Source organism: Hylobates moloch, unplaced genomic scaffold (genome assembly GCF_009828535.3).
Source record: "Hylobates moloch isolate HMO894 unplaced genomic scaffold, HMol_V3 SCAFFOLD_20, whole genome shotgun sequence".
Taxonomy (NCBI): Eukaryota; Metazoa; Chordata; class Mammalia; order Primates; family Hylobatidae; genus Hylobates; species Hylobates moloch.
In genome coordinates, this window is record NW_026652295.1 from 27395965 (window position 1) to 27413126 (window position 17162).

At 41.4% G+C, this 17162-nt stretch overlaps 1 protein-coding gene across 8 annotated transcripts in view; it reads right to left on the reverse strand.

The window, feature by feature from the left end:
- Nucleotides 1-16241, reverse strand: part of ZSCAN23 (zinc finger and SCAN domain containing 23) — a 30828-nt gene extending 14587 nt beyond the window's left edge. For 3 of the 8 annotated variants that reach the window (XR_009211296.1, XR_009211300.1, XR_009211295.1), the window contains exons 1-4: nucleotides 15547-16241; nucleotides 8057-8541; nucleotides 7656-7803; nucleotides 6648-7274 (exon numbers count right to left, since the gene is read on the reverse strand). Coding sequence is in view for 2 of the 8 variants with exons in the window: in XM_058432333.1 (XP_058288316.1) it covers nucleotides 6661-7274; nucleotides 7656-7803; nucleotides 8057-8464 (1170 nt within the window). In the remaining 6 variants the exon portion in view is untranslated. Of the gene's footprint in view, nucleotides 1-39; nucleotides 6553-6647; nucleotides 7275-7655; nucleotides 7804-8056; nucleotides 8716-12239; nucleotides 12372-12523; nucleotides 13576-15546 lie in introns of those variants that run through there. The other 5 variants (XR_009211297.1, XR_009211298.1, XM_058432333.1 and 2 more) reach the window with 5 other exon arrangements.
- Between the last annotated feature and the right edge of the window lie 921 nt (nucleotides 16242-17162).

The following is a 17162-nucleotide window of genomic DNA, read 5'->3' on the forward strand; positions in this document are numbered from 1 at the left end:
CTAAAAATACAAAATTAGCCAGGAGTGGTGGCGCGTGCCTGTAATCCTAGCTATTTGGGAGGCTGAGGCAGGAGAATTGCTTGAACCCGGGAGGCGGAGGTTGTGGTGAGCCGAGGTCAAGCCACTGCACTCCAGCATGGACAACAAGAGCAAAACTCTGTCAAGAAAAAAAAATGTTTAGTATCCTAAATTGAAATCCAGCCTTATTCTCATCCCATATTCATTCTGGGTAACCTCAATCATTCGATGACATCAGCTTTCACCTGAAAACTCCTAAGCCTGATTCTCTCATACCAATCTTTCTTTGGAGCTCCAGGCCCTTACAGTCCAGTGGTGCATTAGACCTTTTCACTTGTATGTCTTACAAGCATCTTCAACTCACCACCAAAACTTCATCATTTTCCCCTTGTGACCAATTTATTCTCCAATATTAGCCATCCCTTATAAAATTGTGCCACATTTACCTAATAATTTAATCCAAAAGCCTGCCTATTTATCCTTGGCTACATTTATTATATTTAAAGAATACTTATATAGTATTTAGTGTGTGACAGGAAGTGCTCTCAGTACCTTTTCTTTCTCACTTTCATCAATCTAATTAGTTATCAGGTCTAGTTAAATCTGTAATCTTTAACACAGTTCCACTTGGTGCCCTCTTTATTTCTATAGCCAGTGACTTACTTTCACCAACTTATGGTTTTGGTTCCTTCTTTAGCAACTACAGGTCTCTTGTCTCTCTTGCTTTCAGTTTTGCCCCCTTCCAATTCATTCACCACACCACTTCTAGAATATTTCTAGAAAGCTAGTAAGATTACATTACTCCTCTGCTTAAATCCAGACAGAGCATATAACTGCCCCACTACTGTGCATTGCCACAGTTTACTGGGTGCTTCAAATGGCTTATAGGAGTACCAGCATACTGATCTCTTCAGCTACCGGGGTGGCCAGGAAGTGTGCATACAAATTTTCTTCATGTGCTGTGACATTAAGAAAATGGAAAAGCACACTGCCCTATAAACTTTAAATTCCTCAGCATATTTCAGTTACTCTCTACTCTCTTTGCCCCACCTCTGCCACTCTTGTTGCCCAGGCTGGAATGCACCCACCTTCATTTACTTGCGGTTTTCTGAAATGGTTTTCTGATCCCTCCTTCACATACTATTACTATCCCTCAAGGTCCATTTCTTCTTTGCTATCCAACTTCTGATAGTCCAGAGACAGCTCTGCTATTGCCTACTCAGGGAAGTTATCTTTAACGTTCCACCTCCAAAGTCCCTATGTACGAAGTTTATTTTCCTCAAGGCAACATGTCTTTCCCATTACACTATACAGTAAGAAATGCCTTTTATCTGGCTTATTCCCAGTTTTGCAACATAAAGCCTGGCCCGTTATGTGGCACTCAATAAATGCTTGCTTGAATGTGCTAACTTCTGAATGTTTTCTTACTCAGAGAAATTCACGTACCACTTCTCTCTGTTTTGCAGAATTGTGGGGATCATGTAAAGTATTTTTCTTTTAAGTACTAATCCTTTACAGATACACAATGTGACCACTAGTATAGGGGATTTTTATGAAAACTCTGAAAAAACTGTTCAGGTTAAAATGGCTGCAGGATTCAGAAAAAGTATACGGAAGCCAGCTTTTGGCCATAAGGACCTGTCAGCTGATGGATTCCAGTGAGGCCTCCTTGCTGGTAAGTCTGTGCCCTCATCTCAGAAGAGGGTGATCCATACAGACCCAGCTCTGTACAGCGCTTTGTTCAGTTCTCTGCATCTCTGAAATGCATCGCTGAAATGTCTGATGGAGCCGACACAAAACACGAAATCCTGATCCTGAGAGATCTACGTAAAAGAGGGGAACTCGAGCAAGCCCTGGAAAAGGGGGCAACAGCACCCCCTCCAAGTACTGTGATCTCTGGATCGCTGAGAAAGTATAGAGCATCTTGCATGGGTAGAAGAGACCAGGACACCGCCTACACACACAGTCCCGGGACACTAAAAACTGAACAGTTCTCTAGGAGAAAGGAAATACTTGGTCCACAACGCACAGGATACCTGAAGAACGTCCATGTTCCAACGCACTTCGGCCGGCTCCTCTGCCGCCTCTCTAGGATTTTTGGAGGACCCATCAATCTCAGTGGTTCGTTTGTGCACACCACCTGGCTCGCCTTTGTGAGCGCAGAAGCCGCCTCAAAAAGGCTCAGGCCGACAGGGGTCGTAACCTCTTGTGTCCAGCAGCCACTCAGTCTGGGCTGGCTTCTCTCTCTCCCCTGCTGAAGACACTTGATTGCTCGCACTGCATCCTGCCGCGTCCTCCGTTCCCTAGGTCCTAGGTCCCCGGTCCTCCCGGGTCTCAGGCATCAGGGTCTTTCCCTCTATCCTCAGGGAGATTCCTCAATTCGGCCCCAACGAGCACCTCAGACCCCAACCAAGCTCCTGGGATGGCTGATGGGAATGTAGGAGTCTAGGCACAGGCACACTCAGAGCTCCTCCCACAGCCCTGGTCATGCCTCTCAGAAGATAAAGGGCTTTCCAAACAAAAAAATCAACCAACCAACCAACCCCAGGTCTGGTATTATCTGTACCACACAAATTGTCCAGTTACCTTCACTCTGCCCCCAAGGGTCAAATGCAATAATCAACACCCACCTGAGGAAAAAGGGGAAGATGTTGGCTTGCTCTCCATTGTTTTAAACCCGTTTAAATAAATCAGGTCCCCCCGAGTAACTTAACCACTAGCAAGTTTGGGGCTTACAGATCCCTGACTACATACCCCTCTACAATGAATTAGCAGAAGTCAGGGGTGATGAGGGGAGGCCACCACCCCCACCCCCACCCCTGCAGTCAATGATCTTGAGGCAATTGCTGAATAGCTATGAAGATCTATTGACACACTTAAGGCAGGGTCAGCTGTCTTTGGTACCATCAAGTGGCAAGAGGACTCCTCTCCACAGCCAACAAATGATGTGGAGTGAATGTGATAAATTATGAAACTACTTGGTACAATATCTGCCCCCTTCCCCTTCACCCGACTACCTGCTTAAAATGGTTCACTGTTTGCCTTAACACTGCAAGCTCTGATCCAGTACTCTATCTTCTCACTTTCTTCTACAGTATAAGGTTGAACACTGTACTCCATCAGTCCCTATACCACTGAAACACTCCTGTGCTTCCAGGACGTTGTCCATCTTGTCTGGTAAACCATTCACTCAATAGGTTCATCTTAGGTAACTAGCTATGTTAACAATGAGTTTGTCTTAATGGGGGCGGGATGGGGGGCCCTCTGTTTTGTTTGTGCAGACATATTATCCCATCCTTTCTTTCCTAATTCAATAGATCTATTACTGGGGGTTACCTCAGGCTAGGTGGCTACACCTAAGTCTCCAACAGCCTTTTTCATATATATTCTGCCTTAGCTTTCATGACAGAACATTGTAATCTTTCTGATTCTCTGTCTCTTCTATATCCTTGGTTGAAAAAATATTGCCTATTGCAAAAATTATTGGTATGGGGCCCATACCTCCTGGTTTATACCTGTTGTCTTGGTGTAATTATTAACAGCACTCCTTTTCATTTTCAAGTGTCCCAGATTGGACAATAAATTATATAGTTACCTTATGTGTGTGGACCACTGATATGCTAATTAGATACAGATTTTCAGGCTCTGCCTCAGAAACTGATTCAGTAGGTCTGGGGTGGGGCTCAGAAAACTGCAGTTCAGACAAACAACCCAGGTGATTCTAGTGCAGGTATCATCAAGAAATAGTGCTTTCAACACTGCCCATTGGCAGCTGGCATAGAAAACTGGGGATAGGTTTGAGGAGATCTAAAAATCACAGTGGTTTATAGACTATGCTTTTCTCCCTATCCTCCATTTTATGGAAAGTAATAAAAAGTGTGAGTAGTAAAAGGCAGTGAGATTATTTTCACTGCTTAAGACAATAGTATCTAAAAACTTGGACCAGTTGATAAATAAGAGAGATTTCTAATAATTATTATGAAGATGAAGCATGTTTCTTGGCAACACTCTGTCTCTGCATCTATCTTTTTATTTTTCCTTTGGTCAACATTTTTTGCCTAATCTAGAGTTTTAGCATCTAATTTTACCTTCTGTCTGATTCTTTTTTATGTTCTCATATTTTGTTCTTTTTTCTTTCCAACCCACTTTGTTGTTGCTGTTGTTTGCAGATGCCTACAATGGGTCTCAGGGCTCCAAGTGTAAGTGTCTATGAAACCATATATAATTCACAATTATGTCTGTTCGTAATTGGTTTCCTTTACAAAATTTTTAAGGCAATAAAAGACAAAGATTACTACAAGTGCTTAAGCACTTTCGACTTCACTTTTCTCAGTATCTTAAATGGAGAGGCATTTAAGATATTTATAAACTCAGAATACCATAGAATATGTATTATATCACTTTATGGAATACGTATTTACTTGAGAAGTTGATTTTACTTCAAACTCGAGTCTACTATATTTTTCTTAACTTCACTCACAAATCTGTAGCTATTTCTCTTGGAAATAATTTAACCTCAAGACACAATAGAAAATACTCTTGAGGAAATGTAAGATTTTTTATAATACCCACAATTAGCCTTAAGTAGTGACACAAACAGTTTGAGATGTCAGGTGTAAGAATATGTGATAGAACCAAATACACTAAACTGAAAAATACCACCCATCACTTCTCCATTTCTCTGTAGAAGAATTATGTGCAATTCTGGTTGCCCACACCTTGTTTCCTAGCTCATATGAAAGCTGTTAGCTTTTAAACAGAAGGAACTTAACTTGGACTAAACTGGGGAGAAGAATGAAACAGAATATGTAACATTTTAAAATAGTGAGTTTTTTCATCTATAGGAGTTTGTTAAATAAACTATGGAGTATGAACAAATAAAATTCTATTCACTTATAAAAGGAATGAAGAAGTTCTATGTTAGGATGTGGATATCTCTAAAGATTATATTCCTTCATGAAAACAGCAAGGTATTAGAAGAGTATAAATAATATGCCATCTTCCTGAGTAATGGAAGAAACAAGATTATACATTCATATTTGCCTATATTTACATAAAGAAACACTGAAAGATACATAAGAAACTAGTACAATGGCTACTTATAAAGGGAAAGTAGACCTTTTTGTATTATTTTGATTTTTTTGTATTATTTTGACCAGGTGAAGAATGAATTATCTTTTTTAAAAAGTCCTACTAAGTAAATTAAATTTTAAAAGCTAAAAATAATAATTACAAAAATAAATAAAATGTTTTCAATGAGGAATAAATGAGAAGAGTCTTTCCTGGACTCCACTGTAAATTAAATAGAGGAGTTGTGCATTTATTGAAACATAAATGGGCGGGTTTGTTGAGCAACTTCAGTGACTTATAAATCCTATAAATTCCATATACTTATAATTTTTATTTGGTGATATAATGCCCCCAGTGGCTTAATAGAGTGTTACACTAGGAACTAGGAGACAGGGTTCTAGTTCCAGCTCTGCTTTTAACTGGCTCTATGATCTTAGTTACTTCCCAGAACTTCCTTTTCTCTTATCTGTAAAATAAGAGCAAGCAGAAGTGATCTCTAAGGTCCCTTAGAGTGATTCTGTTATTCTTAAGTTACTTACTATGTATTGGGTATTTGGGTGTATTCTAAACCACATTGTTTTCACCATAGGTTTTCCATTTCTTTGTCTCCTGGACCTTGTGTAAAGCTTTGTAAAGAGTTACTAAGTCAATGTTAAGGGAAATAAATTTTTCTATGTATGACCTTGGTGGTAATCAATAGTAAATGCTGAGAAATGTGGAGGTTATAAAAAAATCAACATGAAAGAGTGATCATACTCTTCAATCTTGAATATGTTTCAAATTTTCCATACAAAATATTGAATAAAGGAGAAAAAGGCAAAAACAAAAAAATGCTCATTATATGTTACGGGAAAAATACAAAGAGGCCTATATTTTCCAATAAAAAATCTGAGGCGAGATATCAGATTTTTAGCTAAGTTTCTTAGCCTCTGCGTAAATTTAAAATCATGAGCAATATTTGTTATGAAGAGCTACTGAGCTGCTAATAACATATGGCTGCTTCAATTCCTTGGTTCCTAAAGGCTAACTTACTAAAAAATCTACAGAAATCTAACTTACTATAAATCTACATTTATATAGGAGGATTCATCTGCCCCTTTTTGTAGGTTACAAAGCAAATTATCATATTTTAAGTGAATGGAAAGAAGTCAGTAAACCTATATTATGAATTTTATTACAATTATTTTTAAGTTAATTTTTAAATACTCAGTGAACTGCCTTTGAGATTATTTTGTACTCAGCCTACATACAATTATTTTAAACTTTTTTTTAAAGTTTTTAAAAACTAGGATGAAGAAGTTTTCCTGAAATATACTTAGAAAACTTCTTGCACAGATGTGTGTGAAACTAGGTCTACAGCATACATGATGAAATCAACACAAGAGGCAACATTCAGTATCACAAAGCTGTGGATGTCACTGATCAGAGAACTCGGCAGATGTATTTAAGATATTATGCTTCTCTCTGCATAAAAATAAGGGAATTTTTACTGGCTTTCCCTTGGACTTTTCTATGCTAGAGGACACAGCAGGGACAAAGAAAAAAATATTATTCCCTACCTTTTCCAAGGAGCTAACTTGATTCAGCCACAGGGTGGACTTTCCGATGCTGAATTAGGTTGCAATGGTAAATGAAGTTCTTGCCACATTCTTCACATTCATAAGGTCTCTCTCCAGTGTGAATTCTCTGATGCTTAATGAGGACTGAACGTCGACTAAAACTCTTATTGCACTGATTGCACTGGTAAGGCTTCTCCCCAGTGTGAATTCTGAGGTGATGGAAAAGCCCGGCGTTCTGGCTGAAGGCTTTGCCACAAACACTGCACTGGTAGCGCTTCTCCCCAGTGTGGAGTCTCTGATGCTGGAATAGGCCTGACCGCTGGCTGAAGGCCCGCCCACACTCGTCACATTCATAAGGCTTCTCACCTGTGTGTGTTCTCTGGTGCTCAATAAGGATGGAATTCTGGGTGAAGCTTTTTCCACATTCACTACAAATATAGGGTCTCTCCACTGAAGAGCTCACCCTTTGCTTTTCCAATCTGCCCTCATGGTCACAGATATCTCCATACTCAGGCATCTGAGTAATATTACCATTCTGTTTTCCAAGAACTTGTATAAGAGATTTCACTTCCTGAGAAATCTCCCTCTTCGGGGCTAACTCCACATTCCAAGTCCCAGCCTTGCCATCTAAAATAATAACAACATGAAAGATAACATGAAGTATGAAAAATAACAGATTATCTTTCCAAAGACCAAAGAAAAAAAGTGGCCAGGAGAATGGGTGGAAGGGGACAAGTAGCCACCTTTTCTGTTTATTTTTCCACTCTAAAGCTATTATACCCAGACCTCAGGGAAAAGATGCACAGTATTATAACTGCTTACTTAATTGTCTGCCTCTCCCACTAGACTGTAAACTTCATGAGAGTGGGGACCACATCTGCCTTGTTTATCACTGTATCCCTGGTACCTGGCACAGTGCCTGGCATACAGCAGACACTAAATAAATGTGTTGAATTGATAAATATTCAGGGAATGAGGTAGGCTCTCTGAGGAAATTCTAATCCTCACCAATCTCCTGAACCGGGCACACCTCTCGCAAATTATACCGAAGTTGCTCTTCCAAGGTTTGGAATTGGTCATTTGATGACTCCTGAGCTGCTGCTGGAGTTGCCTTCTCCTTTACAAACTCTTCCTGTTCATGAGCATGGCTCAGGACCTGGTGGAAATCAAGGACAGTTGGAAGCCAAATATCAGAAAGAACATGGCAAGGAGGCCTTCTCAGGGCCACTCGATAGAAAAGAAGGACCAAGAAGCTCACAAAGAAAAAACAGAGGCAGAGAGATTAAAAGCCTACAGAAGAAGATCAAGTCTGGCATAAAAAAAAATCCTCCTCCTCTACCTTTTCTTGTTGCACTGAAACCCCATACTTGTTCTTACAGGTACAAACCCCTGTTCTCCCATCTTCTCACCTGCTCTCCTGGTTCATCCAGCTCTCTCTCCAAATCCTCCAGCACAGTCACTGCCTCCTCTCCACTCACAGGATGGTGCTCTCTGACCCAGGCCTGCAGCTCCTCGGGCAGGATAGTCAGGAACTGCTCCAGCACCAGCAGCTCTAGGATCTGCTCCTTGGTGTGCATCTCTGGTCTCAGCCACTGACGGCAGAGCTCCTGGAGTCTTTGAAGAGCCTCCCGGGGCCCAGGGGACTCCTGATAGCAGAACTGCCTGAAGCGTCTACGAAAGATCTCTCTGGTATGAAGGTTATTTCTTGACAGGCCTGATTCTGGCCCACAGGAATGTTCCTCCTCTTCCTCCTTTACCTTCACTGCCAGAAGTCCTTCCTGCATCTCTGCAGTCTGAAGGGTCAAGGTTATGGCCATCAAAGGTTTAACTATTCAGAAAAAGAATCTATTCTTGATAATTCTCCCTTGATCTTTTCTTCTGGAAACCCCGAGATCTAGACAATAATTTACGAAGAAAAAAATATAAAAAGGCAGAAAACCTCAGGACAAGGAGGGACTGGAGTATTTACACTAAAATCAGTCACTCTGTCTCATGAAGGAACACCAAAACATGACTAATGATAGATACTTTAGAAATATGAATCCAGATAATATAGGAAGAAAAAAGAAATGGAACAAAAACTCCTACAGTTTTCTCAAGGAAGGTACTGTTTCAATCATCCTGACTGAAACAGCTCAAATTAGCTTGAGTATATTTGGTTTCCATTTGAATAGCAAGATACTAAATTCAGGGTAAATTTTAGCTGTATGAAGGTAAAAAAGCACTTTGGGCCCAAGTGGTCACAGATGACACCAAGAATCAAGAAGAAAAGGGAAACAAATGGAGGATGGAGGGAAAGTAAAGAAGATAAAAAGAATAAGAACCGTAAGAAATGCATTTAGAGAGAGGAGGCAGAGTCCCTCCAGCCATAGGAGGTATGCAGGAGGCAGATCTAGGTTTAAAGTGTGGAAGGTCTTGGACTGAGACATCACCCTGCAGGTATTCCCTCCAGAGTCTTGGGCTTCATGTTTTGAGCCTTGGTCTCTCCAATCTATAAAACAGGAATCCTAAAACCAACACTGCCTGTCTTTCTAGGTTGATACAAAGATAAAACGAGGATAATGAGCACAAAGAAGTTGGCTACTTAGTAAACTCCAAAGTGGTAACACTGTTATTTTTCTTATGTTATTGTATGATTAAATGAATATCTTAGTGGTTTAAGGCTAAGGCAAAAGAATCACAAAGTAGTTGACTGCAGTGGTCTAGGCTCAGAGATACTAAAATGATGGAAATATTGGTTCCAGTACTTTAAAACAGGAGTAGAATTTGAGCTTTTTCTTGCCCTTTAATTTCTCGGAAACTTTTTCTCTTTGAAGCTACTTGAAGGTGGAGAGTGGGCAATTTTATGTAAAATAAAATTACTGCTAATAAAAAGACAAATGTCTATGACTCCTGAGGTCAGGAGTTTGAGAACAGCCTGGCCAACATGACGAAACCCCGTCTCTACTAAAAAATACAAAAATTAGCTGGGCGTGGTGGCACACGCCTGTTATCCCAGCTACTCAGGAGGCTGAGGCTGGAGAATCGCTTGAACCTGGGAGGCAGAGGTTGCAGTGGGCCGAGATCACACCACTGCACTCTAGCCTGGGCGACAGAGCGAGACTCCATCTCCAAAAAACAAAAACAAAAACAAACACAAACAAACTTATGAGCAATCTTAACCCGAATAGTAATCAATGAAGACAATTTTCTGAAAGAAAAACAATTATATGACCCAGCGATTTCTAAGCACCATCTTCGAGCAGAGACTTTCAAACTTTTTTGACCAGGACTCTTATTAAGAAATATTTTATATTATAACCCAGAACACACATGCATATGTATATAAGTATATGTTTGTGCATTTATGAGATACACAAATACCTAAAATAATAATTTCACAAAACACTATGTATCCTTGCTCTATATAGTGACATACAATTATTTTTAAACCTCTTTCATTAAAAGACAAAACAAAAAAGCCTGGGAACAGATTTTGTGGGTTATAAAATCTATGTGGTAGGTTGTAACACACCACATAGATTTTATGACCCACAAATGAACAATAACCTGTAGAATAAAATATTTTTGTTTTAAGTAAAATTACTGTAATCTATTGCAAAAATAACCCTACACTATTCCATTTGTTGTTTTTTGTTTTTGTTTTTTGAGAAAGAGTCTCGCTCTGTTGCCCAGGCTGGAGTACAGTGGCGTGATCTTGGTTCACTGCAACCTCTGCCTCCTGGGTTCAAGCAATTCTCCTGCCTCAGCCTCCTGAGTAGCTGGTATTACAGGCACCCACTACCATGCCAGGCTAATTTTTGTGTTTTTAGTAGAGACAGGGTTGTACCATGTTGGCCAGGCTGGTCTCGAACTCCTGACCTCAGATGATCCACCCGCCTTGGCCTCCCAAACTGCTGGGATTACAGGCATTAGCCACTGCGCCCAGCAACCCTACACTATTCTTAGGTGTTGACATGCATTGTGAAATTAAATAACTAAGAATAGGGTATTTTATTAGTCTGTTCTCAAGCTGCTACTAAAGACATACTCAAGACTGGGTAATTTATAAAGGAAAGAGGTTTAATTGAGCCACAGTTCAGCATTGCTGGGGAGGCCTCAGGCAACTTACAATCATGGTGGAAGGGAAAGCAAACATGTCCTTCTTCACATGCAGCAGCAGGAGAAGTGCCGAGCAAAAGGGAGAAAAGCCCCTTATAAAACCATCAGATCTCATGAGAACTCACTGTCACCAGAACAGCATGAAGGTACCTGCCCCCATAATTAAATTATCTCCTACTGGGTCCCTCCCACGACACATGGGGATTATGAGAAATTGGGAACTATAATTCAAGATGAGATTTGGGTGGGGACACAGCCAAACCATATCAGGTATTTAAATTACAAGTGAACACTGATCACATTACAACCAGAAGAAAAATTAGATTCATATTGTGATTATTGGTTATATTTATCAAAGAGGAAAAAAACTACTGGCATGGGACAGCATCCTTCTGGATAACCTGCACACATAATCCTCTCCATAAAGTTCTGACATCTTTGGTTTGGTTACCTTCTGTAATCACTACCCCAGGAAGTGTACAGAGGATTTTTTCCTCTAGAGACAGAATCTGCAAATTCATGTTTTCCCCCACTTTTTTTTTTTTTTTTTTTTGAGACGGAATCTCACCCTGTCGCCCAGGCTGGAGTGCAACAGCATGATCTCAGCTCACTGCCTCCCAGGTTCAAATGATTCTCCTGCCTCAGCCTCCTGAGTAGCTGGGATTACAGGTATCTGCTACCATGCCTAACTAATTTTTGTATTTTTTTAGTGGAAATGGGGTTTCACCATGTTGGCCAGGCTGGTTTCGAACTACTGACCTTGCGATCTGCCTGCCTCAGCCTCCCAAACTGCTGGGATTACAGGTGTGAGCCATCGCGCCCAGCCTTCCTCTACTTTTCTTGGTGCAACTCACCACCACTGTGACTACCATACTATCTTTTTCTGTTGTAACTTTTCATATACCACTCATTCACTTGGCAGATATTTATTCAGAGCCTACCATATTCCATGTACTGTTCTAGGCACTGGGGATACAGCTGCAATTATAACAAAGTCCCTAGTCTCATGGAATTTACATCCTAGTAACAGTATTAATAATAGCGGACATTTACAGTGCTTTTAATGTGCCAGGTATTGTTACAGATGCTTTATATATATATTAACCCATTTAATCCTCAAAACAACCATGAATAAGGTGCTATTATTACCCCCATATCACAGATGAGAAAACTGAGATATGAAAAGTTTAAGTTACTAGTCCAAAGTTCAAGTCAGTTACAGATAGTAAGCAGTGAAGCTGCAACTCAAACCCAACAAATCTAACGTCAGAATTTACAGTCTCCACTGCTACAACACTAACTTCTGTTGGGGAAAAGAGGGGCCAGGATGAGGAAAAGGGGTCAGAGGAAACAGATAATAATTAAGTATTTGTGAAGTAGTGATAAATGCTATGGAGAAAATAAAGGTAAGGAGTTAGAGAGTAAGGGGAAAGAAAAGTTGCTATTTTATAGAGTCAGGGAAGGCCTTGATAAGGTAATGGTTGAACAGACCTGAAGGAAGTGAGAAGCAAGTCACATGGCTATCTGGAGAAAGACTGTTCCATGCAAAGCTAACTGCAAGTGCAAATTTTTGCAGGTGGGAACACGCCTGGATTCTTCAGGTAATAGCTAGTTGAACAATGGCTGGAACAAAGAAAACAAAAGGGAAACTGACAGGAGATAAAGCAGGGAGCTTGAGAACCAATCGTGAAAGGCAGTGGTAAGGGCTTTAGCTTGTATTCTATGAGATATGGAAACCACTGGGGATTTTTTAGTCAAGTGGTTAATTTACTTACATTTAATACAAAAGCATAACTCTAGCTGCTGTGTCAATGACCTTGGGATTAAGTGGAGGCAGAGAGGGATGCTATGATAATCATCCAGGGAAGAGATCATCATGGCTTGAAACATGGTCTGCTGAATTTGTTCTAGGGTAAGAAAGTTTTGTGGTACAAATATCAAATAGCTAAATTCAGAATATGTACTCTCACATTACTCAATAAACGTACCATGGATTCAAAGGATGAAACAGCCACTTACGCTTTCTTGTTTTTTCAATCTTCTAGGGTCCTAAAATGTCTTTTTCTTATTTACCACCTGTGCCGCTTGGTTTCAAGTCAAAGTTTTTCTATTCAAAGACAATGCAGCTGAAGCTTAGAGCGCTGCCCAGAAAAATTCATTTCTAGGATGTGGTGTTTCAAATCTTTATACAGTTTCCCAAATATAAATATCCCTATTTTCTCTGTATACTCTGGGTTCGTTTTTGCTTTCCTTCACCTGATTTTGCTTTTATCTGGTGGCCTTAATACCCACATCCTTGCACCAGCATACCTGAGTTCTTCTTTGAACCCAGTGTCTCCAAAAGACTTCCCCAGTTTTTCGTAATCCTACCCTCCTCGTCAGAAACATAGAGTTCCTAATCTTCCATTCAGGATCACAACCTCAATGTATATGCCAGGTATATAATTAGCATAATAAGTCTTACCTTAAAAAATACATCTGCATTTTAAAGTTGGTTCCTCCTAGAGCCTCAGCAAGCTCAACACCCCCAAATCCACCATCATCCTCATGGAAGGATGCTCTTTACCAAGGACATGAACGTAGGTGAAGACTAAGCAGCACATAATACAAATGTGCCTTTATCATCATACATCCCATGACCCTCACCTCCGCTGACACCATCTATGGCTCCTCACTAATTGGATGAATTCCCAAACTCTCAAGCACAGTTTAAAACCAGTCAGACCTTTAGCTTCTGTTGTCTGGCTCCACTCTTGGTTTCCTCTATTCCACAAGCAAAAACTCTCAGCTCCCGTCAGGTTTTTCTTCTCACTATTCTAATCAGGCGTTTCTCATCCCTGTGCCATGAGCTTGGTCTTGCCTTCTTCCCTTATTCAAACCCTACCCAATCTCTGCAGCTTGATTCAAATCTCACATCCTCTCTGAAGTCTTCTTTATCCATTTCAGCTCACCCTCTTCCTCCTGCCCACTCATATGTCATGTACTGTATGAGTCCCACCTTTCACCTTCAGTCATAATTTATCTTGTACCATTACTTCTCTTCAGAACCATTTTTTTAAATCCAAAAAGTAGAGAGGAATATAGAATTCTTTCACCAAGTTCTACTACCCTGAAATAAACAGTCTTAAATACTGGAATGTGTCCTTTTCTATGCATTTGCAATCATACATACACATAGAGTTGATATAAGCCCACATATTTTATTTACCTTAGATAAGCAGAAGGTATTATGAGGTAGCAGAGAACACAGGCAGATCTGCTTGTTAATTCTTTTCTTTTTTTTTTTTTTTTTTTTAAGACAGAGTCTTGCTCTTGTTGCCCAGGCGGGAGTGCAGTGGTGCGATCTCGGCTCACTTGCAACCTCTGCCTCCCAGGTTCAAGAAATCCTCCTGCCTCAGCCTCCGGAGTAGCTGGGATTACAGGGGCCCACCACCACTCCTGGCTCATTTTTGCATTTTTAGTAGGATGGAGTTTCACCATATTGGTCAGGCTGGTCTCGAACTCCCGACCTCAGGTGATACACCCACCTCGGCCTCCCAAAGTGCTGGGATTACAGGCATGAGCCACAGTGCCAGGCCATCTGTGAATTTTAACACAGTGATCTTGGGCAAGTTACTTGATTTTTCTAAGCCTCAAGCTCATGTATGAAATGAGGTCAACAACTACCTTGCTAACTTGTTGAGAATATTAAATGAGATCATGCATACAAAGTGTTTTTGCACAAAGCCTGGCATATAAACGTGCAAATTAATCTTTTAATAAGATAATGTACAATTTTGGTACAATGGTGGGTTAATTAATAGTTGCTACTTTCCCTTAGGGCCAAGACTGTAATCTTTTTCTATTGCTCAAAGAACAAGATGGGTGGGTGAAAACATGCACACAAACCAATAAAACGGCTGTTTCATCAGGTTTGCAGAAACACTCTGAAAGACATACGTCTTCAGATATATTCTCTCCAATCAAATACTAAATAGAAGCCCAGGACTACTGAGGTACAAAAGGAGGACAGGATTCAAATGAGCGAGTAACTTCTCGGGTTATAGCTGTAAAGCTAATACAGGAACAGAGTGGAGCTAGCATGGCAAAAGTTTTAAAAAAATGGACTCTGGAGCCAAACTGCCTGTATTTGAATCCTGCTTACACCCCTTACTCGCTCTATGACCTTGGGCAAGTTACTTAACTTCGTTTTCTTCTTGTATGTTAATTTTAAAAAGGGGCGGGACAGGGAGGTGGGGTGTAGTCTACATAATAACAGTGCCTATCTCATAGAGTTATGAGAAGCAGATAATATTTGGAAAGTGCTTAGAACAGTGCTGGGCTGGCACATAGTAGATGCTATTTATTCTTCTAAAAAATTCGATAGCAGCAACAGCCTTTATACTATGTGAGTTAGACTAAGGCTGTGGCATATTTTAAAACTATCCCTGCTCATTCTTTAAAATAAGTCCACAGTAGAGAATAAGACATCGGAAAATACAAACATTTCTTCATATCCGAATCCATTCGGATCCTAAGATGCAGATACGGAGAGTTCAGAGTGCCATCAGTACAGGGCAGAGAGGTTGAAGAGCTCAGGAATAGACATGGGGTAGGGGAAAGAGGTAGGGGCAACGATGCTGACTTTTGGTTAACAAGGCCCTTCCAGGCTGCGCAGCAACCTCCTCTGCCCTCCACCTGCCCGGCCCATCTCTGGCCAAGAAGACCCCGCCGCCAAATCCCCACACCCAGTCCAGGTCGCAGCGCACAGACCGGCCCTTCCGAAGCCCCTCAGCGGTAGCCCCACTCTGAAGCTCACCGAGGCATCCGTAAGAGGAGATGCCACCTAGCGCAGATCACATCGGCTCTGAATCCTTGACAACCGCAGCCCACAGAATGGTAAACTACAAAGGCCGGAAATGCGTCACCGCGGCCCGCTCTCCGCGTAACAGCGGTTCTGGCTGTGTTCCGTCTAGGAAGGCCGGAGGTTTCCTCACCTCTGTGGTCGTCACGCTGAAACCCGTCTGTAGTCTTAGTGAGATGCTAGGTGGCACATTGTTGTCTAGGGAGCAATATAATAACGGCTAACATACTGTTTTAACACGTATTAATTCATTTACTCCGTCCGCATAACAACCCTGTGAGTTAGGTATAATTATCTCCATGTAACAGGTGAGGAAACTGAAGCACATTTCTACATTTATTAGTTGCCATTTCCTGCAAAGAATACCTTTTCTTCTCCCTGCTGTCTCGTTTTATCACGATGAACTCATGGATTCCTTTACAAATAATTACTGTCATTATTATGTTGATGCTCAAATTATTTAAAATTTGGTCAGCTGGAGCCCTTTCAAACAGCTCCCTCTCTTTTCTTTTTTGACAAAGTCTCCAGGCTGGAGTGCAGTGGACGCGATCTCAGCTCACTGCAACCTCCGCATTCCGGGTTCAAGTGTCTCGGCCTCCTGAGTATCTGGCATTACAGGCACACACCACCATGCCTTACTGAGGCTGGTCTTGAACTCCTGACCTCAAGTGATCCGCCACCTCGACCTCCCAAAGGGCTGGGATTACAGAAGTGAGCCACTGCACCCGGCCGCAAACAGGTTTCTATCTCCTTTGATAAGTTCCCAACAGTTTTTGTGCACTTCACTTTCTCATACAAGATATTTCAGTCCCATTTTATACTATTCCTACCCTAAACCTAGAATCACCGTTGCTTCATGAAGCTACAGTGCTTATTAGTGAAAAATGGTACATAGAAGCCAAGATCTGGATTTCAGGCAATGAATAACCTCATTGCTACTGTGTCTGGAATTGGATCCTGCCAGTCCACTGTGTCCGGAATTGGTTCCTTCCAGTGAGTTCTTGGTCTTCCTGACTTCAAGAATGAAACCGCAGACCCTGGCGGTGTTACAGTTCTTAAAGATGGTGTGTCTGGAGTTTGTTCCTTCCACTGTTCAGTTGTGTCCGGAGTTTCTTCCTTCCGGTGGGTTCACGGTCTCATTTGACTTCAGCAGTGAGGCCGTAAACCTTCGCAGTGAATGTTACAGCTCCTAAGGATGGCACGCCCAGAGTTGCTTCTTCCTTCAAGTGGGTTCATGGCCTCCCTGACTTCAGGAGTGTAAGCTGCAGACCTTCACAGTGAGTGTTACAGCTCTTAAAGGTGGGGCATCCGGAGTTGTTTCTCCCGGTGGGTTCGTGGTCTCGCTGACTTCAGGAGTGAAGCCACAGACCGTCGTAGTGAGTGTTACAGCACTTAAAGGTAGTGCAGACCCAAAAACTGAACAGCAACAAGATCTATTGTTAAGAGAGAAAGAACAAAGCTCCCACAGCACAAAAATGAACGCGAGTGGGTTGTCACTGCTGGCTTGGGGGCGGAGGGGGGAGGGGTGGTGTAGCCTGCTTATATGCCCTTATTTGGCCCCACCCATATCC